Below are 23,593 nucleotides of genomic sequence, written 5' to 3'. Positions count from 1 at the left end.
GACCTGGCTGAAGTCGGACGCTCAACCGACTGCGCCACCCAGGCGCCCCAAGGATACTAATCTTTTATCTAATATGTCATTTGCAAATATCTTCTCCCATTCCATCTGTTACCTTTTAATTTTATTCTTTCCTTCACTGTGCAGAAGCTTTTGATCTTGATGAGGTCCCAAGAGTTCATGTTTGCTTTTGTTTCCCTTGCCTCCAGAGACCTGTCTAGTAAGAAGATGCTGTGGCCTGTTTTCTCCTCTAGGATTTTGATGGCTTCCTATCTTACATTTAGGTCTTTCAAACATTTTGAGTTTATTTTTTGTGTATGGTGTAAGAAAGTGGTCCAGGTTTATTCTTCTGCATGTCACTGTCCAGTTTTCCCAACACCATTTGCTGAAAAGACTGTCTTCTTTCCAGTGGATATTCTTTCCTGCTTTGTCGAAGATTAGTTGGCCAGAAATTTGTGGGTCCATTTCTGGGTTCTCTATTCTATTCCGTTGATCTTTGTGTCTGTTTTTGTGCCAATACCATACTATCTTGATGATTACAGCTTTATGTAATACAGTTTGAAGTCGGGAATTGTGATGCCTCCAGCTGTGGTTTTCTTTTTCAACATTACTGTGGCTATTTTGGGTCTTTTGTGGTTCCATACAAATTTTAGAATTGTTTTTTTCTAGCTCTGTGAAGAATTTTGGTGTTATTTTGATAGGGATTGCATTGAATGTGTAGATTGCTTTGGGTAGTATAGAGTTTTTAACAATATTTATTCTTCCTGGGGTGCCTGAGTGGCTCAGTCGGTTAAGCGTCCGACTCTTGATTTTGACTCAGTCATGATATCATGGTTCCTGAGATTCTTTCTTTCTGCTTTTCTCTCTACCCCTGCCCCACTCACACTATCTCTTTCTCTCTCAAAATAAATAAATATTAAGAAACAAACCAGTATTTATTCTTCCAATCCACAAGCAGGGAATGTTTTTCCATTTCTTTGTATCTTCTTCAGTTTCTTTCGCAAACTTTCTATAGTTTTCACCATACAGATCTTTTACCTATTTGGTTAGGTTTATTCCTAGGTATTTTATGGGTTTTGATGCAATTGTAAATGGCAGTTTGTATTTTGTAAATTGTAAATGCAATTGTAAATGGGATCGACCAATTCCTTGATTTCTCTTTCTGCTGCTTTATTATTGGTGTATAGAAATGCAACTGATTTCTGTACGTTGATTTTATATCCTGTGACTTTATTGAATTCAGGTATCAGTTCTAGCAGTTTTTTGATTGTGAATGCCTTTTCTCATCAGAAGCACTTTCTCTATTACAAAGGAGCAAGCACAAAAAAGTCTGTAGAGAGAAAAATTCTAGGTGGTAGAGTTCCTCAGGCTCACTTGGCTTCACATGAAAGGTCTCTTAGGAGTAGGAGCACTGCTCCTCTAGGCCAGAGGCCAAGTCTCACGTCTTGTCCTATGCAGGAGGAGCCAGCACATGTCCGTTGGCCACACATCCCTTGGCCCTGTCTTATTCTCTCCCCCCATCACCAGCACTATCACTTGTAGCTTCCACTTGTTGTGAGTTCTTCAACAGTGTATTATTTAGGGTTTTCCAGAAAAACAGAACCAACAGGCTATAGATATATGTAAGGAGATTTATCATGGGAATTGGCTCCAAATCCCTCCTGTGATTCTGGAGGCTGAGAAGTCCCACAATATGCGATCTACAAGCTGGAGACCCAGGAAGAACAAGGCAGGTATGTTTCAATCTGCTGTCTGAGGGCAGGAGAAGATGGATGTCTCAGCTCAAGAAAGAGAATTCTCCCTTCCTCTCCCTTTTTGTTCTCTTAGGGCCCTCAGCCTCGGTGGTGATGCCTATCCACACAGGTTAGAGCAGATCTTCTTTACTCCATCTACTGATTGAAATGCTATTCTCTAACCCTCACAGACAATCCCAGAATTAATGTTTCACCAGCTATCTGGGCATCTCTTAGCCCAATTAAATTGATGCATAAAATTAACCACCATAAACAGCTCTTCAATGTGAGATTCAAGCAGCTTTCAACATTTTCATTTTGTACTTGCTCAAATAAATACAAACTGGGGGCCCCGCCTCGCTGTCTGTCAGCAGAGCATGTGATCTTGATCTTGGGGTTATCAGTGCAAGCCCCACATTGGGGGTAGAGATTACATACATACATACATTCACAAAAAAACCTGTACCATAACAATGAAGTGTGTGAATCTGACAGGGAAGTCCAAACTATAAAATCATTAATTAAGTGGAATCCTTCAGATCTCACACATGCAAGCACCTTTTTGTTGTATCGTTCCAAGGACCCCACAAAAATGTTTCTATCAAATTTGGTGTTAAGTTGCCTCTGGAATTCCAGAATGTGGCAGCGATTAACATCTTGAAGATTCATCTTAAGTAGCTTTCATGCTGCGATCACACTTTGATCAAGAGATTGTAGCAGGTAGTGTTATAGAAACAGATGACTGATATTGGAGAAAGCTCAGTAACTGTTGGAAGATCTCTTGCTGTGTTAGCAAGAATACCAATTTTGTAGGTTCTTTTTTCAATAATTAAAATATATCTCTTGAGAAACCTAGCTAAAATAACAAGTATCTGCCAAGTCATCCAGCCTATTTGGCTAGACGGGAAGTGAACACCAAGGTCAGACTTCACAATGCCTTTTAAAGCTATCAGATTGGCAGTGATGAACCAGTAACAAGCTGGTTTTGTCTCCAGGTCTCCTGTGATGGGGCTGGAAGCAAACATGAGGCAATTATATACTGCTTGGAAGGTGTCAATCATTGAAAACCTACACTTCCTTTTCTTCTTCTTTTTTTAAGTTTATTTATTTTGAAAGAGAGAGATCACGAGCAGGGGAGGGGCAGAAAAAGAGGGAGAGAGAGAATCCAGAGCAGGCCCCACACTGTCAGTGCAGAGCCCAATGCAGAGCTCAATCTCACCCCGAGCCTAAACCAAGAGTCGAGCACTTAACCGAATGAGCCACCCAGGCGCCCCATCTACACTTCCTTTTCACGCTACTGTATGAAGACTGAATAGTGCTTTTGCAACATGTGTTTTTAAAAGGTCAGGTTTATTGAGGTATAGTTTACATACAGTAAAATTCACCTTTTGGAGTGCAGTTTTGACAAATACATAGTGATGCAACCACCAGAGTTGAGATACACAGTGTTTTCTTTTTCTTTTTTTTTTTTTAAGTTTTATTTATTTATTTAGAGAGAGAGCATGTGCAAGTGGGAGAGGGGCAGAATCCCAAGCAGACTCTGCACTGTCAATGTGGAGCCCAATGAGGGACTTGAACTCACGAACCCGTGAGATCATGACCTGAGCCAAAGTCAGACACTTAACCGACTGACACACGCAGTGCCCCAGTATACACCATTTTCATCACCTCAGAAGGTTCCTGGTACCCCTTTCTGGTCGATCCCTACCCCGTGAACCCAAACCCTGGTAACAACTGATCTGATTTCTTTCCTCGAAGTTCACCTTTTCCAGAATGTGGCCTTTTGTGTCTGGCTTCTTTCACTTAGCATGATGTTTTTGAAATTACCTAGGTAGTTGTACCACGGGCATTTGAAAAAACGATTACAGAAAATTCCAAACATATAAAAATAGTATAATAGATCTCTATGTGCCTGACACCAAATGTAAACATTTATCAACTCATGGACTGCTCCATAATTTCCTCTATAAGCATTTTGATGTACCTGTAAAAATTAAAGACTTTGTGTGTATCTTAACGATAATACGATAATTCCACTTCAGGTAAAATTTTTTGGCAAGACTATTTTAAAGCAGATCGTGAGTACTTCCTACCTCAGTGCATTCGGAGGCACAGACTATCTGAGGCTCCTGGATTCTTAGCCCACAACAGCAGCAGTCGCCTGTCATCCACTGAAGGATCTCGAGGGGGCGGGGCCGTCTCGCGGTTGTAGCGAGACGCATGCGCGGAGAGGAGCACCGGCTCGGCTGCCGTAGTTCGCCTTTCCACGTGGGCGCCTGGTCGTCATGGCGGCCGTTCGGAAGCCAGTGCTACTCGGGCTTCGAGACACTGCAGTGCGTGGCCGCCCCACGGGGTCGGGCGCCTGGACCGCTAGCAAGCTGGGCGGCCTTCCGGTGAGGTGGGGCCCCGGAGCTGGGGTCGGCGGGTGCTGGTGAGGGCTACGGGGTGAGGTCCCTGGGCAGAGCCCGGGTCTGAGCGCCTTACCTGTCCTCAGGACGCCTTGCCCTCCGTAGCAGCGCCGAGGCCAGTGTGTGAACGTTGCAGGCAGCCTCTTGCCCTGGTCGTACAGGTGTACTGCCCCTTGGAAGGCTCCCCGTTTCATCGGCTACTGTACGTATTCGCTTGTCCCCGCCCCAGGTGCAGCATGGGCGGAGCGCGCAGGTAGGCGGGGAAGTTCAGCAGGGTGGGTGGGAGCTGGGGTCCGCACCAGCCACACGGGATAGCGACAACCGCTGGCTGGTGCTCTGCGTTGCACCCTCACTGCCATTTATTTTTACCCTGAAGCTGGAAGGTGTTCCGCTCCCAGTGCCTGCAGACTCGAGAGAAAGAGGCGCAGGACGCACAGGTAAACCGGTTGTGACCAGCGCATTATGATTTGCTGTAATTTGAGGGTATTTTCCAGAATGTCGTTTAAGACAAACTTCAAGCAGTGGTCTTCGAAGTATGTTGGAGTGGTTTTTGCACTTTTCTGAACCATGAAATGCTATCTTAAGATTTTTGTTGTTTCTTTTAATATACACTGAAGGCCTTGAGGCACATAATTCCCTGATGTTTCTGTTTGGAAAAAAGTATGGATGTGTACGCGGTTATATGTAACACATATGTGTGTGTTTTATAGTACATATGCTTAGCGTCCTGCGTGTACATGTGTATAAAAAACATTTAATAAGAAATCTGAACTTATTGAAATCAAAAAGTAGGGCAAGTTGGTAGCTGCAGAACAAAAATTCAGCTTCCTTTGCCTGGATGTCACCTTATATATACACTGAGTTCTTAACATGTGCCAGGCATGGTACCAGCAATATCAGGAATGAAAAGATGAAGATCTGGTGTCTGCCTATATTTGTCAGGGTTCAGTTGCAGGTGATAAAAAAGCACTGAACTGTTAAAGTTGAAAGAATTAGGTTTTTACTAACATTGGTTAGGCTGGAGGGGGCGACTCCAGGAATGACCTTCAGAACCACATCTGAGAATGGGCTTGTTCAGGAGCTGCTAGACCACCTTCTGCATCCACAGTCAGAAAGCTGAGATGTGGTCTGGTGAACTGGAAGCTGCCCTTGTCAGATCTTTTGCCTCCAGATCCTTGCTTTATATCTATTTACAGACTTTTGCTTCATGGCCTCTCTCTCCACTTCATTGTTTCAAGTTTGTGTCTCCTTAGTGGACCTGATTAAGGGAGCCCTGATTATATCTGGAACTCTAACCGCTAAGGAGTCTGGGAAATGTAGTTCTTTCCTGCCAACTTCTGCAGTACATGAAGCACGACTGAAAGAGTTTGGAATAGGTGGTTGAAAAAACCACCGTACTGCATCTGCCACACTGCCCCTGAAAAGGGAAGACAATTTTTTGTCACCTCCAACATGCTTTGGGTGAATGGGGTCCAGAAAATTGAATCAGAGTGTGCAAGAGAGGAAGATAGTGGTGCGAAGGCTCCCTCAGGAAGGTGAAGGGATTTGTAGCTCAAGCCAAGGGAATAGGTGAGATCACCCAAGTGATCTTGATTCACTGGACTTGATTCACTGGATATTTTTCCAGAAACAGGAAAATGGCCTTGCAGCTGAGGATTGGTGTGAAGGTGCAGATGACTGGGGAAGTGACAGTGAGGAGGTGCCACCACCACAGCGTACCTTGGATTTTGGAAATGATCCCCACAGCGCCAAAGACACAGACTGTACTGCTCAGCTCCGAGATCTCCACCTGCAGGATACTGTCCTGGGCGCTGCTCCTCCTGTTTCTCCCGGGGAAGAGATGACCCTGCCTTCCCTGGCGCCCCAGTTCCTGCCCTACTACATGTGTGTTGTAGATGAGGATGACTACAGGGACTTTGTCAGTCTAGACCACGCTCATAGCCTTCTGAGGGATTATCAACAGAAAGAAGGAATGGATATGGAACAGTTGCTTTCCCAAAGGTGAGAATGTGTGCTGCTGAGGGTGACAGGTGACTTGACTGGGAAGCTGCCACAGTAGGTGCCCTTTGGTTTTATTCTGGTAGTTGGGGAAACTTTTTCAGGCAGAACTTGTGTGTGTAGCACCTTTCTGCTTCACTCCTCTTGATGAGAAAGGAAGACCGACGGGGGATCTTACCAGCCAACCCTGAGTTAGCTTGAAAACACTTTGCTCTGTTCAAAAGTACCCTCAAGAAAAGGAACAGAGAAGTTAGGGTTGCCAGCTTCTCCAGAAGAGCATGTGTTTACTGTCTCTTTTTTTTTTCTGTTTTTAAATGTATAGCTCAGACAGGTAACTTAGAAAAATGCCATTTGTTTTTTAACTCTTGGCTGTGGCTCAGGAACTGGCCTAGGACTTCAGAGACCCTGCCAGAGCCTCGGCTCATCAGTAAAATGAGAGTCGTGTTGGTATCTCTGTTGTCTGTCTCACCAGAGGGTTTTAGGAGTCACATGAGAGAGGAGATCTTGAAAGGCTTTATAAACCAAAGCCCTCTAAAGAAAGAAGCATGGTCATTTTTGCTATTATAATAGGATATTTGGAAAGATAACCTGTGTTTGTTTGTTTGTTTGTTCGTTTGTTTGTTTGTTTTTTACCAGAGCTGTTTCCTTTGTAAGCTTTTCGGAATAATGTTGGAGTGCTTGCAGACCCGTTGGTGTCTGAAAATAATCTATAATGGACAAAGAAATGGAGAGAGTCAATGGGCATAGGACTTTTAAAATTGCAGATTATCATCCCAGAATTGAAAATGACTAGGGAGCAGAGCTTGGGAAAAAATAACTAGGGAGCAGAGCAGGGGATTATGTTAGATATAATAAGGTATTAAATTTATTATTTTTTAAGTTGTGTGCATTAACTTGTTTACTCTTCTAAATATTGTAATTATCTGGATATAGATGCTCAAAAGCATTTTCTGCTTTTCTTAGTCTTCCTGGTGATGGTGATGAAAAATATGAGAAGACCACAATTAAAAGTGGAGATAAGATATTTTACAAATTCATGAAGAGAATTGCTGCTTGTCAGGAGCAGATTTTGAGGTAAAGGCACATTTTCTTTTATTGTTTTTCTTGATTATAAGAGTAATACATGTTAGTTTGGAAACTACTGGGAAATATGAGAAAACCAGAATCTGTAATATTCCCCAAACCAAGAGGCTAAGATTTTTTCATTTATTCTATTTTATTTTATTTTTTTAAGTTTATTTTGAGAAATAGCGCAAGCCGGGGAGGGTTAGAGAGAAGTAGAGACATAATCCCAAGCAGTCTCTGCAACATCATTGCAGAGCCCAGTGCTGGGCTTGAACTCACAAACTGTGAGGATCACGACCTGAGCCGAGATCAAGAGTTAGATGCTTAACCAACTGCACCACCCAGATGCCCCAAGAGACTAAGATTTTAATATATTATGTTCACTTATTTTTTTATGCATTTGGATGCATGCACATAGGTAGGAATTATGTGTTTTAATTTTATTTATTTTTTAAAAGTTTATTTATTTATTTTGAGAGAGAGAGTAAGTGTGCGCGTGCACAGGGAGGGGCAGAGAGACAGTGAGAAAAAGAGGGAGAGAGAGAGAATCCCAAGCAGGCTGTGTAGTGTCCGTGCAGAGCTCGACGTGGGAACTTGATCTCATGAACCATAAGATCATGACCTGAGTGGAAATCAAGAGTCAGACACTTAGCTGACTGAGCCACCCAGGTAGCCTGGAATTGTATGTTTTTAAAAACATATTCAGGGGGCACCTGGCTGCCTCAGTCAGAAGAGCATGTGACTCTTGATCTCGGGGTTATAGGTTCAAGCCCCATGTTGGGTATAGAGATTACTTAAAAATTAAACAAATAAGCGCAGGGGTGCTTGGATGCTTTAGTCAGATAAGTGTCCAGCTCTTTTTTTTTTTTTTTTTTTAATGTTTTACTTTTGAGAGTGAGAGAGCACGAGCAGAGGAGAGACAGAGGAGTGGGGGGGGGGGGGGGGCAATAGAAGATCTGAAGCGGGCTCTGTGCTGACAACAACAAGCCTGATGTGGGGCTTGAACTCACAAGCTGTGAGATCATGACCTAAGCTGATTTCGGATGCTCAACCAACTGAGCTACCCAGGCACCCGCAGCATCCAACTCTTGATCTTGGCTCAAGTCATGCTCTCACTCCTGGTTTGTGAATTCAAGCCTGCTTGGAATTCTCTCTCCCTCTCCTGCCCCTATGCCACTCACCCACTGGTTCTCTCTCTCCCTCTCTCCCTCTCTCCCTCCCTCCCTCTCTCTCTCTCTCTCTCTCTCTCTCTCAAAATAAATAAATAAACTTTAAAAAAGCACACATAATTTGGATCATGCAGTATAATTTTTTTTTTAAGTACACAGAATCTAGGAATATCCTTTTAGTACATTGAGAACTTTGATTTTTTTGTTTTTTTGAAGATTTTATTTTTAAGTAATCTCTGTATCCAATATAGGGCTTGAACTCACAACCCCAAGAATAAGAGTTGCATGTTCTGCAAACTGAGCCAGCCAGGTGCCCCACAGAGCTTTGATTGTTTTTTTTCACTTGTCTGTTTTCCTGATTTATGGACATTTAATGTTGTTTCCAGACTTTTGCTCTTATACATTATACTAGTGAATAGGTTTGCACCTGATGTCATTTTGCACGTATGCAGGTATATTTGGGGTTACGTTCCCTGAAGTGGCATAGTTAAGCAAAAGGCTGTACAGAGTTGTAATTTTGATTAATAGTACCAGAGTGACCCTCCTAGGACTTCAATTCCTACTGGCAACCTGTAAGTGCCTGTTTTCCCATAGCCTCACCTATAGTGTGAGCTTCATGCTTTTGTATTTCTGCCAATTCAAGTGAAAACGCACATTGGGGTATAATTCATTTTGCTTGTTTCTTATTATGAGCATCTTTCTCTGTTTTTGAATCATTCCTATCCATATCTTTTGTCCATTTTTCTTAAGTTCTTGGTCCATTTGATTTTTAGGAACTCTTTATGTATTAGGGAGATTAGTCTTTTATTATGATTAATTTTCTTGGTTTGTTTGATTTTGACATTGCCTCCGGATATCTCTTTGGATGTCTAATTGTTCCCATCTAATTTGTTTCAATTTTGCACAGGTTTTCTTTTTTTTTAATGTTTGTTTATGTTTGAGAGAGAGAGAGAGAGAGAGAGAGCGCATGTGCGCATGTGCACAAGAGGGGCAGAGAGAGGAGACAGAGAATCCCAAGTAGGCTTGACGCTGTAGCTCAGAGCCCGAGAGGAGCTCAAACCTGCTCAAACCCATGAACCGTGAAATCATGACCTGAGCCGAAACCAAGAGTCAGACACTTAACTGACTGAGCCACCCAGGCGCCCCTCACTTTTGTACAGCTTTAGTGCTATTACACACCCCCTTCAAAAATCTTAGAATGTCATTTCCCGAAAGTCTAGTTCTAGAAGTGAAATTCAGGATCAAAGGTTTGAAATGTAAATGTTCTTGATATGTATTGTGTGATTATAGTTTTTACTACTTAGCACAAAGTCAGACTTTGCTCTTAATTCTTGCATCCTCATTTTATTGATGAAAATCCAATTTATCTTCTTTTTCTTAATTAGGTATGACAGCTAGAAATCTCATAGCATATGTGCCCTCCTGAAAACGTGCCCAAATTATGATACCTTCAACAGAATTTTCAGATCAAACAAATATTTTTGATCATATGGCACCTCAACAGCGGCAATGACTCCCAGCTTGGAGACCAGCCCCTGGGAGGGATCTCTTACCAGTGAGACTCACGGCCCACAGTGATCCCTGCTACTTGAAGGGCTGAGTTACCGTGTGCTGAGGTGGAGGAGGACCGTAATCACTGTCCTCGGTGCTGGTCACGGAGGCGACAACACTATACGCTATGATGTGTGCCCAACAGAGCTGTAAACAAGTATGCAGGAAACACAGAGGAGGGATCAGAGGCTTCTGCCTTGGAAAGGCATTGTGCAAGAGGGACAGACTTGAGCCCTAAACCCTGCTGGAGGGATTATAGGTCCAGTATGCTATGAGTCACAGCCCAGATGCATAGCAGTGGGGCAGTGGCAATTCAGTGAGCTGGACACGACGGTGTCTGAATTGAGAGAAGCTTGACTTAAAAGACTGTCTGTTCCCTTTTGCTCCTATAGTCCCATACCTTGACATCCTCAGGGCGCACACCCCTGTTGTGTTTCTTGCCAGACTGGGTGCTCCTCATGCTTGGTACCTAGCACTGCCACGGATTAGATGCTCAAATTGTATATTTTCACTCCGTGTCTTACTAAAGAATTTGTACTTTATCCTGTGGCCAGTAGTTGCCAGCAGAGTGATGATCGCTCTGAGATGAGAGAAGAATCCAGGTGAGAGGTGGTAAAAGAGTTTGGATCAAAACAGAGGATATGGGAAGGAGGGGATAAATTTGAGAGATATTTCTATAGTGGCAGGTCTTAGTGACCTCTGGATGTGAGAGGAAAAAATTGGAGGGCAACAAAAGTGGTTTTGAGGTTCCCGATTGTGAAGTTGGATGAATGTTGATGCCGTTCTGGAGAAGGGGGTTTGGGAGGCTCGTATCTGGAGTCCAAGGGTCTTGATTTTTCTTGGAGTACAGAATGTGTCCTTGTCAGTATGATTTATATCTTGATAATCTTTGGCTTGCCTTTCATTTTTTATTTTAAATTTTTTTTTTTAACATTTATTTGTTTTTGAGAGATAGAGACAGAGCATGAGTGAGGGAGGAACAGAGAGAGAGGGAGACAGAATCCTAAGCAGGCTCCAGGCTCTGAACTGTCAGCACAGAGCCCAGTGCAGGGCTCGAACCACAAACCGTGAGATCATGACCTGAGCTGAAGTTGGATACTTAACCAACTGAACCACCCAGGTGCTTCCGCCTTTCACTTACTAATAGGGTCTTTTGAAGAGAAGTTTTAAATTTTGATCAAGTCCAACTTAACAGTTTTATTGTTTTGGTGGTTCATATTTTTATTTCCTAAGAAGATTCTGCCTAACCAAAGCTAACAGGATTTGTTATGTTTGATTTCCTGTGTTTTCTTTTTTTTTTAAGTTCTTTTTTTTTTTTTTAATGTTTATTCTTGAGAGAGAGAGAGAGAGAGAGACAGCACGTGAGCAGGGGAGAAGCAGAGCAGGAGACACAGAATCCAAAGTAGGCTCCAGACTCTGAGCTGTCAGCACAGAGCCCGATGTGGGGTTTGAACTCACAAACTGTGAGATTATGACCTGAGCCAAAATCGGTTGCTTAACCGACTGAGCCACCCAGACACACCCCCCTCCTTTTTTTCTTAAGTTTATTTATTCATTTTGAGAGAGACAGAGACAACACAAGTGGGGGAGGGGCAGAAAGAGAGGGGGAGAGAGAGAATCTCAAGCAGGCTCCGCACTGCCAACCCAGAGCCCAATGTGGGGCTCGAACCCATGAAGCTGTGAGATTATGACCTGAACCAAAACCAAGAGTTGGATGCTCAGCCAGCTGAGCCACCCAGGTGCCCATTTCCTATGTGTGGTTTTTTTTTTTTTTAACATTTATTCATTTTTGAGAGTGAGAGAGACAGAGCATGAGCGGGGGAGGGACAGAGAGAGAGGGAGACACAGAATCCGAAGCAAGCTCCAGGCTCCACTGAGCTGTCAGCACAGGGCCCAACGCGGGGCTTGAACTCATGGACTGCGAGATCATGACCTGAGCTGAAGTCGGCTGCTTAATGGACTGAGCCACCCAGGCGCCCTCCTGTGTTTTTTTATAGAAGTTTTCAGTTTTAGTTCTTACTTTTAGGTTTGTGATCCATTTTGAGTTAATTTTTATATATAATGTATGAGGGTCAAAGTTCTTTTTTATATACAGTTGTTGCAACACCAGTTTCTATTATGGATCACTTTTGTCTTCTTAATCAGTTAGGGAGAGAGGAATGTTAAAATGTAACTATATGGGGGGCCTAGGAGTCTCAGTCAATTAAATATCTTACTTTGGCTCAAAGTTCCTGGGTTCGAGTGCCATGTCAGGCTCTGTGCTGACAACTCAGAGCCTGGAACCTACTTCGGATTCTGTGTGTGTGTGTGTGTGTGTCTGTCTGTCTGTCTGTCTCTGTTCTTCTCCCGCTCACGCACTGTTTCTCAAAAATAAATATTTAAAAACATTTAAAAATATATAAATAAACTTAGAAAAAAACCAGTTCACCTGTTTCTCTTACTCCTGACCCCTTGTCTCTGGAAACCACCAGTTTCTTCTCTGTATGAGTTTGGTTTGGTTTTTTGTTGTTTTTTAGGGCCTGCATATAAGCGATATCATTCAGTATTTCATTCTCTGTTTGACTTATTTCATTTAGCATTATGTCCTCGAGACCAATCCATGTTGCTGCAAATGGCAAGATTTCATTCTCCTTTATGGCTGAGTATTCTTTTGTGGGTTGTATGTGTATATACATACATACATATGTGTGTGTGTGTGTGTATACACACACACATACATATATACATACACACCACAATTTCTTTGTCCATTTATCTGTCAATGGACACTTCAGTTACTTACATGTCTTGGGTATTATAAGTAATGCTGGAGTGAACATGAGGGTAAATATCTTTTTGAGTTAGTGTTTTTTGTCTCCTTCAAATAAATACCCAGAAACAGGTTGGCTGGATCATATGGTAGTTCTGTTTTTAATTCTTTGGCAAACTCCATACTGTTTTCCACAGTGTATTCCCACCAACGGTGCAGGAGGGTTCCCTTTTCTCTACATCCCTGGCAAACTCTTGTTATTTCTGGTCTTTTGGATAATTGCCATTCTGACAGTGTGAGGTGGTACCTAAAGTATGCTTCTTAAACAGCTTATGTATGGGTCTTGCCTTTATTTTATCCAGACTGTTTGCCTTTTACAGTCTTAAGTCCATTTAATGTAATCATTGGTAGTAGTGGGTTAATTTTATCATTCTGGTATTGGCTTTTTCCATTTTATTTTATTTTATTTTATTTATTTATTTTTTAAGTTTATTTATTTTTGACAGAGTGCGAGCATGAGCTGGGGAGGGGCAGAGAGAGGGATGGAGACACAGAATTGGAAGCAGGCTCCAGGCTCCAAGCTGTCAGCACAGAGCCTGACGCGGGGCTCGAACTCATGAACTGTGAGACTATGACCTGAGCCGAAGTCGGATGCTTAACCGACTGAGCCACCCAGATGCCCCTTTTTCCTCTTTATTTTTTGTCCCTCTTTCCCCTTTTGTTTAACCTTCTCTTCAGTGAATTGAGTATTTTTAGTTTATGATTTTATGCCCTTTCTGTTGCCATGAAAAGTGTTTGCTATAGTGATTATAATGTGCATTTCTGACTTACTGCAGTCTGCCTTCACCCAGTAGTTTGCCATTTTATGAACCATATCACAGATTCCCATTTAGCTTTCCCTGCCCTTTGTGATCTTGTTTTTGTGTATTCACTTCTATATATGCTTTATATCCCGTAATACATTTTTATTTTTGCTTGAAATAATCGATAGTTAATGTGGATAGTTTATAACATATATATGTTATATAATGCACGTAGATTATATATTATATAATAAAATTAAAAATAACAATTGGGCTGGCTTAGTCATTGGAGCATGTGACTCTTGATCTCAGGGTTGTGAGTTCGAGCCCCACATTGGGTGTAAAGATTACTTGGAAAAAAATCTTTAATATTAAAATTAATGATCAGAAAGTTTTTTATGTTTATCTTCCCATTTACCCTTTTGGTGCTCTACATTCCTTCCTGCTAGACTTCCATCTGCTATTACCCCTATGCCGGAAGGACTTTTAAATTTTTTTTTTTTTTTAAGTTCATGTTTGTTGGAAACAGCCACTCAGGTTTTGTCTAAGAATGTATTTATTAATATTTCTTTTAATAGACATTTTTATTGGATGTAAACTTATTTTTTAGTTGTTTTCCATTCAACACTGGAAAGATTTTGTTCCACTGTCTTGTTGCCTTTAGCGTTTCTATTAGAAATTAGCTGTAATTCTTTTTTTATTTTTTTTTATTTTTTTAACATGTATTCATTTTTAAGAGACAGAGACAGAGCATGAGCGGGGAAGGGGCAGAGAGAGAGAGGGAGACACAGAATCCGAAGCAGGCTCCAGGCTCTGAGCTGTCAGCACAGAGCCCAACGCAGGGCTCAAACTCACGAACTGCGAGATCATGACCTAAGCCAAAGTCAGATGCTCAACCGACCGAGCCACCCAGGAGCCCCAGAAATTAGCTGTAATTCTTAATTGTTGTTCTTTTTGTTGTATTTATATAATTAAAACTATTATGTACTTCAGTGACTATGTGTTTTAATTTATCTTGCTTGGGATTTACTGAGCTTTTTGGATTTTTGTGTTGATGTCTTTTCATGAATTTTGGAAAAAATTTTGGCCATTATCTCTGCAAATATTTCTTCTTTCCTATTTGCTTTTTCTAAGGACTCCAGTTACTTGTATGTTTAGACAATTTAAAATTGTTCCAGGGGTGCCTGGGTGGCTTGGTTGGTTAAGCGTCCGACTTCAGCTCAGATCATGATCTCACGGTCTGTGAGTTTGAGCCCCGCATCGGGCTCTGTGCTGACAGCTCAGAGCCTGGAGCCTGTTTCAGATTCTATGTCTCCCTCTCTCTCTGCCCCTCCCCTGTTCATTCTCTGTCTCTCTCTGTCTCAAAAATAAATAAATGTTAAAAAAATTTTTAAAAATAAAATAAAATTGTTCCATTGTTTTTAAAGGCCCTGTTTCATTTTTATTTATTTATTTTTTTACTTTTTGTTTCATTTTGGATGTTTCTGTTTTCCTCACAGTCACAGATTTTTTTTGTTGTTTCCTGCCTGCTGTAAACTTTTATTGAATGAAGTTCTTTATTCTGATACAGCATTTTTCATTTCTAGTATTGCTCTTTCAGTCTCTTTAGTTTTTATTTCTGTGCTTATTTCCTTATCTGTTTACGCGTGTCTACCTTTTCTACTAGATTCTTTTACATGTTTATGATTGATATTTTATTATTTGTTTTATCCCACTCCTCATATTGATATTTTAAAGTCTTTTTCGGACAGTTCCATCATCTCATCTGTGGGTATTCTTTTTTTTTTTTAATGTTTATTTATTTTAGAGAGAGACAGCATGAGCGGGGGGGGGGGGGGGGGGGGGGCAGAGGGAGCAGGAAACACACAATCCAAAGCAGGCTCCAGGCTCTGAACTGTCAGCACAGAGCCTGATGCGGGGCTCCAACTCACAAACCGTGAGATCATGACCTGAACCAAAGTTGGACGCTTAACTGACTAACCCACCCAGGCGCCCCTGTGGGTATTCTTGTATTGACTTTCTTTATGGGTTAAATTTTTCTGCTGCTTTACAAATTTAGTATCTTTTCTTTTTATGGTTTAGCGGAGATAGTATGTTGAAGAAGATCAGATACTGAAGTAAATATCTGCTCCTTAGCAGGGCGTGCCCCTTCTTCTGTAAGGCTGGTAGTGGAGGTCTAAATCCCTTTAATCTGCCTTGGAGTGGAGTCTGGACTGTGTTGCAATTTTAGTTAGATTCAGTTCCACATTGGTTTTAGTGCCAATGAATCTAGACTTTGAATCAAGCATTGATAAGACTTCAGGTATCTTGCTGTGCTTTACAGACTTGCTACTGTTTTGGGGCCTTTGGATTTTCTTTGCTGTCTGGTTTTGCTCCTGGTACTCTTCAAGAAGGAAACAAAGTTTGCAGAGCATGGCCTTCGATACTGGAATGTGACTTGTATGTGGTCCTCATTCAGGGTTCTTTGTTCCCTTGCCCTAGGTACTCTTGGAGTGGCGAACCACTTTTTTTGACCTGCCCTACATCAGAAATCACTGAGCCCCCAGCCTGCAGCTACTGTGGAGTCCGAAGGATATTTGAGTTTCAGCTTATGCCAGCACTGGTCAGCATGCTCAGAAGCACTAATTTAGGTAATAGCCCTTTATTAATTTGAGCTTGTGGGTTTATTGCACTAACTTGGAATTATTTTATTTTAATGTGTATTTATTTTGAGAGAGAGACAGTGCGCAAGTGGGGGAGGGAAAGATAAAGAGGGAGAGAGAGAATCCCAAGCAGACTCCATGCTTTCAGCACACAGCCCAATGTGGGGCTTGATCTCACAAACTGAGATCATGATCTGAGCCAACCGAAATCAAGAGTCAGAGGCCAAGCCATAGTCTATCCTTAAAATGATTTTCATAGTGGGGCCATCTGGCTGGCTAGGTTGGTAGAGCATTGGACTCTTGATCTTGGGGTTGTGAGTTTAAGCCCCACGTTGGGTATAGAGTTTACAATAAAAAAAATTATTTTCGGGGCGCCTGGGTGGCACAGTCAGTTAAGCGTCCGACTTCAGCCAGGTCACGATCTCACGGTCCGTGAGTTCGAGCCCCGCGTCGGGCTCTGGGCTGATGGCTCAGAGCCTGGAGCCTGTTTCCGATTCTGTGTCTCCCTCTCTCTCTGCCCTTCCCCCGTTCATGCTCTGTCTCTCTCTGTCCCAAAAATAAATAAATGTTGAAAAAAAAAATTTAAAAAAAAATTATTTTCTTAGCATTGTATTATTATTTTTTTAAGTTTATTTATTTATCTTGAGAGAGAGATTGAGCGCACGCACAGGAGGGACAGAGAGAGAGAGAGAATTCTAAGCAGGCTCTATGCTGTCAGGGGAGAGCCCTATGTGGGGCTTGAATTCATGAAACCTGAGATCATGACCCGAACCAAAACCAAGAGTCAGACACTTAACTGACTGAGCCACCCAGTCACCCCTCCTTTTTTTTTTTTTAAACGTTTTTTTATTTACATGCGTGCAAAGGAAGCGCAGAGGGAGAAGGAGAATCTTAAGCAGGCTTCATGCCCAGTGAGGACCCCAATGCAGGGCTCAGCCCCATGATGATGAGATCATGACCTGAGCTGAAATCAAGAGTCCAATGCTTAACTGACTGAGCCACCAAGGCACCCCTTTTTGTAATATTTGTGATCATAGGAGTAAAGCAGTCATTTTTTAATCAGTAAGTAGTTACCTGTTAACTGGAGGGTTTTTGTAAATGCTTTTTATCAGACTGATAAAGTTCTTGTCTATTCCAATTTTATGCATTTTTAATAACCGTGTATAAGCGTTATCTATGTCATGTTAACAAATTGCTGCTTAATGGGTCTGTACCAGTTTATGTTGCTGTCAGCCATGTAAGAGAGTGTTTCTGTCTTGGCATCTTTGGCAGCATCTGGTATAAAATGATGAAAAAGTTTTGGTAATATTGTTAAAAATGCCATTGTGTGACCTAGCAATTCCACTCCTAGGTATATACCTAAGAGAATTGAAAACCTATGTCTACACAAAACCTGTATGTGAATGCTCATATGAGCATTATTCATATAATAGCCGAAAAACAGAAATAACTCAGATGTCCCATTAACTAATTAATACATAGACAAAATATACCTTCATAGAATATTATTCTATCAGAAGAAGAAATGAAGTACTACATTATACATGGCTACACATGATTATACCTTGAAAACATCATGCTAAGTGAAAAGAAGCCTGTCACAAAAGGCTACAAATTGTATGATTCTGTTCATATGAAATGCCCCAAATAGGTAAACCCATTGAAACAGAAAGTAGATTCATGGTTTCCAGGGGCTGGGTGAGGGGCGCCAAGAAAGAATGAGGAGTGACTGCTAATGGGTATGGGCATGGGTGTCCTTTTGGAGAGATGAAAATGTTCTGGAAGTAGGTTGTGAAGATGTTTCTATAATTCTGTGAAGAAACTAAAAAACACTGAATTGTACACTTTAAAATGGTAAATTTTACGGCATGTGAATTATATTTCTATGAAGAAAAACACCATTTGAGCAGCTGTACAAGCTCATAATACCTTTGGTGATGGGGCACCCTGGGTGGCTGAGTCTGTTAAGCGTCCGACTTTGGCTCAGGTCATGATCTCGAAGTATGAGAGTTAGAGCTCCGTGTCGAGCTCTGTGCTGACAGCTTGGAGCCTGGAGTCTGCTTCAGATTCCATGTCTTCCTCTCTCTGTCCCTCCCCCACTCACACTCTGTGTCTCTCTCAAAAATGAATAAACATTGGGGCGCCTGAGTGGCTCAATCAGTTAAGCAAGCGTCCAGCTTCAGCTCAGGTCATGATCTCACCAGTCGTGAGTTCGAGCCCAGTGTCGGACTCTGTGGTGACAGCTCAGGGCCTGGAGCCTGCCTAAGATTCTGTGTGTCCCTCTCTCTCTCTCTGCCCCACCCCCACTTGTGCTGTCTCTCAGAAAAATGAGGAAATGTTAAAAAAAAATTTTTTTTATAAATAAATAACATTAAAAATTTTTAAAAATACCTTTGGTGATTCTTGTAAAGACAATGGAAAAAACAATTACTGCAAAGCAATAATTATAACAATTAGGTTTAATGGAAGTAATTAAGCCAACTTAAACGAGTATTCATTGTTTAGGAAAAAATGTATTAGTTCTCCATATATTTTGGATATTAACCCTTTATCAAATATATGATTTGCACATATTTTTTCCTATTCTATAGGTTGTCTTCATTTTGTTGATGTTTCTCTTTTGCTTGTATTAATTTATTTTTTAAACTGTAAGTATAATACTCATTTCAGAAATCCAGTTACCTGCAGATAATTGCTGGCGATACACATTTTTTCTCTTCTTGTTTCTGTACACATTAAGAGATTAAAACAAAATTGTTCTCATACTTCTGTTCCTTCTTCTCAGAATTTCCCAGTGTCATTGAATATTTTACCCAGTGGAAGTTCCATTTTATCTAGCGATATCCAAAGTTATTGTACATTTCAACTGTTTCTTTCTTTTTCTTTACTATAAATAATAATGCCCTTTCTGTAAAGGCATTTCTATAATTTTAAGTATTTCTTCAGTATTGAATCTTAGAAGTCACATCTTTTTATCAAAGGATATGAACTTGGAGTGCCTGGGAGGCTCAGTCCATTGAGCGTCTGACTCTTGATTTTGTCACATTATGATCTCACAGTTTGTGAGATCGAGCTCCACGTAGGGCTCTGTGGTGACAGTGCGGAACCTGCTAATTCTCTCCGTCTCTCTTTGCCTCTCTCCTGCTTGCATACATACATGCATGCACTCATTCTCTCTCAGAAGAAATAAACTTAAAAAAATTTTTTTTTTAAAATAAAGGGTATGAACTTTTTAAGGGAGCCTGGCTGGCTTGTCAGTAGAGCATGCAGCTGTTAATCTCAGGGTTGTGAATTCGAGGCCCACTTTGGGGGTTGAGTTTACTTCAAAAAAAAAGATATGAACTTTTAAAAAATTCATTTGACACAAGAAAAGAAATTATGTATATTTTTTTTTTAATTTTTTTTTTTCAACGTTTATTTATTTTTGGGACAGAGAGAGACAGAGCATGAACGGGGGAGGGGCAGAGAGAGAGGGAGACACAGAATCGGAAACAGGCTCCAGGCTCTGAGCCATCAGCCCAGAGCCCGACGCGGGGCTCGAACTCACGGACTGTGAGATCGTGACCTGGCTGAAGTCGGACGCTTAACCGACTGCGCCACCCAGGCGCCCCAAGAAATTATGTATATTTTGTTGTATTCTTTTGTCTGCTAAATAGGCAGTGTGCTTTGAACACATATAGTACACAAATACTGAAGATAGATTTTTATGTTGCTGACAATACTGTTATGAAATACCAGTGTCTTCCCTATTTATTGAATGAAATTTCACAATGTTCACAATGTCTAAAGTTGCATAATCCTGAAAAGCTTCTAACAAACCACTACAGCCCCACTCTCACCCCCTCTGCCATCTAGTTGCACTCAAGGGAGACACTGGCAGCACTCCGGGCTGTTCTTCTAGAATTTATTTTTGTACTTCTAAATAAAAGGTACTACTTTTTTTTACATTTACCTCTTTTAGACATTATCAATTGAATTTCTGAATTGGCATGGGGGATCTGGGATCTCTTACAGCCCCCTCCCATTCTTCCTCACCCTATTGCTTTCTCCCATACTCCTGGTCAATGTTTGTAATTTTGTAGTTAGTCTGTTTGTAGTTAGCAAAGCAGTGTATTGTGATCACATGTTCTTGGACTTAATAATACCTGTTTCAGTCTTAAAAACATTGTTTTTAATGTTTATTTATTTTTGAGAGAGAGACAGAGTAAACAGGGGAGGGCAGAGAGACAGGGAGACAAAGAATTCGAAGCAAGCTCCAGTCTCCAAGGTGCCAGCACAGAGCCCAACGTGGGGCCTGGATTCATGAACCACGAGATCATCACCTGAGCCGAAGTTGGAGGCTTAACGGACTCAACCAGCCAGACGCCCCAATACCTGTTTCATTCTTATGGCCAGTTCTTCTCACACCCTCCTGGAGGTTCTCAGTATTATTTTCCTCACAAGTCCAACTCCAGACAACCCGGCTCCATGTTTATTTCCCTGAAGACCTGTCCCATGTGCTTTGTTCTCCTGAGCTAGTCTGAACTCTAGTCCTTCCGCACCTCTAGTGTTGCTGTCATTCTGGGTCACCTTCTGCCTTTATTTTGGTATCGCTTTGCCCCTCTTCCAAGTGGGTCCCCTGTTTTCCTGGAACTCTGATCTGCCTCTTTCTCAGTTTATCCTTTCAGTTTTGATACAGCATTTTCTCCAGTAGTTTCCTGAAGAAGGATTGTGGGAAATAGGTATTTAAAGTACCCCATCGGTCTTAAGATACATTTATTCTATCTTTATGCACATAATAAAGTCAGGTATGGAATTCTAAGCCATTAGTAATTTTTTTCAGAATTTTAAAGATTTAATTACCTTTCTTTTATTTTATTTTTAAGTACTCTCTACACCCAATATGAGGTGCCGTGATATTACCTCATTCTTTTAGCAGCCTACTTATGGAAAACAGTCCCATGCTGGCCTTTGGTCCTCTTATTTCAGGTCACTTTTTTTTTTTTTAAGTTTATTCATTTATTTTGAGACAGAGGAGAGAGAGAGCAGGCCCAAGTGTGTGTGTGTGGGGGGGGGGATTGGGGAGAGAGAGAGAGAGAGAGAGAGAGAAGGAAGGAAGGAGGGAGGGAGGGAGGGAGGGAGGAAGGAAGGAAGGAAGGAAGGAAGGAAGGAAGGAAGGAAGGAAGGATGGAAGGAAGAGAAAGAATGAATCCCAAGCACTTACAGTGCAGAGCCCGATGCAGGGCTCGAACTCACGAACCATGAGATCATGACCTGAGCTGAAGTTGGACGCTTAACTGACTGAGCCACCCAGGTCACTTTTAGAATCTTTACTTTATCCTTGTTATTCTGAAATTGTGTATATTGTGCTGAGTAGCTGGTAGGTGTTTTCAGTTCAGAAACTCATGTCCTTCAATTTCCTTGAAGATACTCTATTTTTCTTGTTGTGCCTTTACAGGAACTTCTGTTAGTGAAATGTTTGTTTTGCTATTTAGATTCTGTTCTCTTTTGTTGTCTGATTTTTGTTTTGCTTCCCAAGAGTTTTCTTCAACTTTGTACTTTATTCATCTTTTTAGTTGCAGTAAAAAATATATAACATAAAATTTAGTATATATTAACCATTCTAAATGTGCAATTTAGTAATGTTAAGTTTATTCACGATACTGTGCAACCAATCTCCAGAGCTTTTTCCTCCTGCAAAACTGGAACTGTAACCGTTAACAACTCCCCAATTCTGCCTCTCCCCAACCTCCGGCAACCACCATTCTGTTTCTACGAATTTGACTACTTTAGATACGTCATATAAGTGGAATCATAGTATTTGTCCTCTGACATTGCCTTATTATACTTAGCACAATGCCCTTGAGGTTCATCCACGGTGTACCACGTGTCAGAAGTCCTTTCTTTTTAAAGGCAAACAATATTCTGTCATGTGGATATTCCACATGTGGTTCATCAGTTCGTTTGTTGAACACTTGGGTTGCTTCTACTTGGCTATTGTGAATATTGCTGCTATGAACATGGGTGTACAGATATCTTTTCAAGATCCTGCTTTCAGTTTTTTTGGATATATATACCAGATGCAGAATTGCTGGATCATATGGTAATTCTATTTTTAATTCTTTGAGGAACCACTATAATATTTTCCATAGTGGCTTCACCATGTTATATTGCCAATCAGCAGTGCACAAGAATTCCATTTTCTCCACATCCTCACCAACACTTGTTTTCTGGGGTTTTTTGGGGGGGGAGGGGTGTTGTTTGTTTTTATAGTATCCGTCCTAATGGATGTGACGTATTTATTGGGATTACATTTGCATTTCCCCTAATGAATTTTTTTAAATGTTTATTTATTTATTTTGAGAGAGAGTGCATGCATGAAGGGGAGTGGCAGAGAGAGGGAGAGCGAGAATAACAAGAAGGAAGAAGGCTCCACGTTGTCAGCTCAGAGCCAGATGTGGGGCTCGATCCCAGGAACCGTGGGATCATGACCTGAACTGAGATCAAGAGTCAGATGCTTGGGGGCGCCTGGGTGGCTCACTCAGTAAAGAGTCCCACTTCAGCTCAGGTCTTGGGCTCTGTGCTGACAGCTCAGAGCCTGGAGCCTGCTTCAGATTCTGTGTCTCCCTCTCCTTCCCCCACTCCTCCCCCACTCACACTCTGTCTCCCTCTCTCTCTCAAAAATAAATAAACATTAAAAAAAAAAAGAGAGAGAGACAGACGCTTAACTGACTGAGCCACCCAGATGCCCTGCATATCCCCTAATGGTTAATGGTGTTGAGCATCCTTTCATATAAATGGCTTGTTAGCCATTGACATATCATTTTGGGAGAAATGTCTACTCAAGTCTTAGTCTTCATTTTGTAGTCAGATTATTTGACTTTTTATTGTTGAGTTGTAGGAGTCCTTTTTATATTCTGGGTATTAACCCTTTATCTGGTATGATTTGCAAATATTTTCTTTCAGTTTGTAGGTTGCCTTTTCACTGTTGTATCCTTTGATGCACATAAGTTTTTGATATAGTCCAATGTGTCTGTTTTTACTTCTGTTGCCTGTGCTTTTGGTTTCATATTCGGGAAATCTTTGCCATGTACTTCCTTTTTAAAAAGAAAGCACACAGTGAATTGTGCCAATCTTAAGCCTACAGTTTGACGACTTTTTGCATAAATACACTCTTGTCATCACCTCCCAGATTAACATAGGGAGTGTTTGCAGTGCCCCAGAAAGCCCCTTGGGCCTCCTTCCTGGGCAGTATACCCCTCCCTGTCTAAGGTGTCACTCTCCTCCATTCCTATATGGATTTGGCCTATTCTGGAACTTTGCACATATGGTGTAGGGCTGTTGGGCCTGACTGCTTCTGTTTTATCTTTACGTCTTTGTTAGCTTTATCTTCTAACCCTTCTCTTGAATTTAGTTTGGCCATCCTATTTTTATTTTTCAGAAGATCTTTTTTGTTTTCTGAAACTTTTCCATACCACCTTTTTTTTTTTTTTTTTTTT

The 23,593-nt window shown here is 41.4% G+C and overlaps 1 protein-coding gene and 1 long non-coding RNA gene across 3 annotated transcripts in view; one reads left to right on the top strand and one right to left on the bottom strand.

The window, feature by feature from the left end:
* The window catches only part of LOC121011610 (uncharacterized), a 6,476-nt gene extending 2,541 nt beyond the window's left edge, over window positions 1-3,935 (bottom strand). Inside the window, exon 1 of the long non-coding RNA XR_005781672.1 lies at window positions 3,824-3,935. This is a non-coding gene — a long non-coding RNA (uncharacterized LOC121011610). The remainder of the gene's footprint in view (window positions 1-3,823) is intronic.
* Window positions 3,875-23,593, top strand: part of PDCD2L (programmed cell death 2 like) — a 22,988-nt gene continuing 3,269 nt past the window's right edge. The window contains exons 1-6 of one of the 2 annotated variants that reach the window (XM_040446196.1): window positions 3,875-4,123; window positions 4,225-4,340; window positions 4,515-4,575; window positions 5,772-6,139; window positions 7,100-7,210; window positions 15,955-16,103. In XM_040446196.1, coding sequence (XP_040302130.1) covers window positions 4,016-4,123; window positions 4,225-4,340; window positions 4,515-4,575; window positions 5,772-6,139; window positions 7,100-7,210; window positions 15,955-16,103 — 913 coding nt within the window. In that variant the 5' untranslated portion in view covers window positions 3,875-4,015. Of the gene's footprint in view, window positions 4,124-4,224; window positions 4,392-4,514; window positions 4,576-5,771; window positions 6,140-7,099; window positions 7,211-15,954; window positions 16,104-23,593 lie in introns of both variants that reach the window. The other variant, XM_040446195.1, reaches the window with a different exon arrangement.

The sequence above is a fragment of the Herpailurus yagouaroundi genome, unplaced genomic scaffold (genome assembly GCF_014898765.1).
Source record: "Herpailurus yagouaroundi ecotype Mexico unplaced genomic scaffold, PumYag 194, whole genome shotgun sequence".
In the NCBI taxonomy this organism is placed as follows: domain Eukaryota; kingdom Metazoa; phylum Chordata; class Mammalia; order Carnivora; family Felidae; genus Herpailurus; species Herpailurus yagouaroundi.
This window is presented reverse-complemented; position numbering and strand designations above follow the sequence as displayed.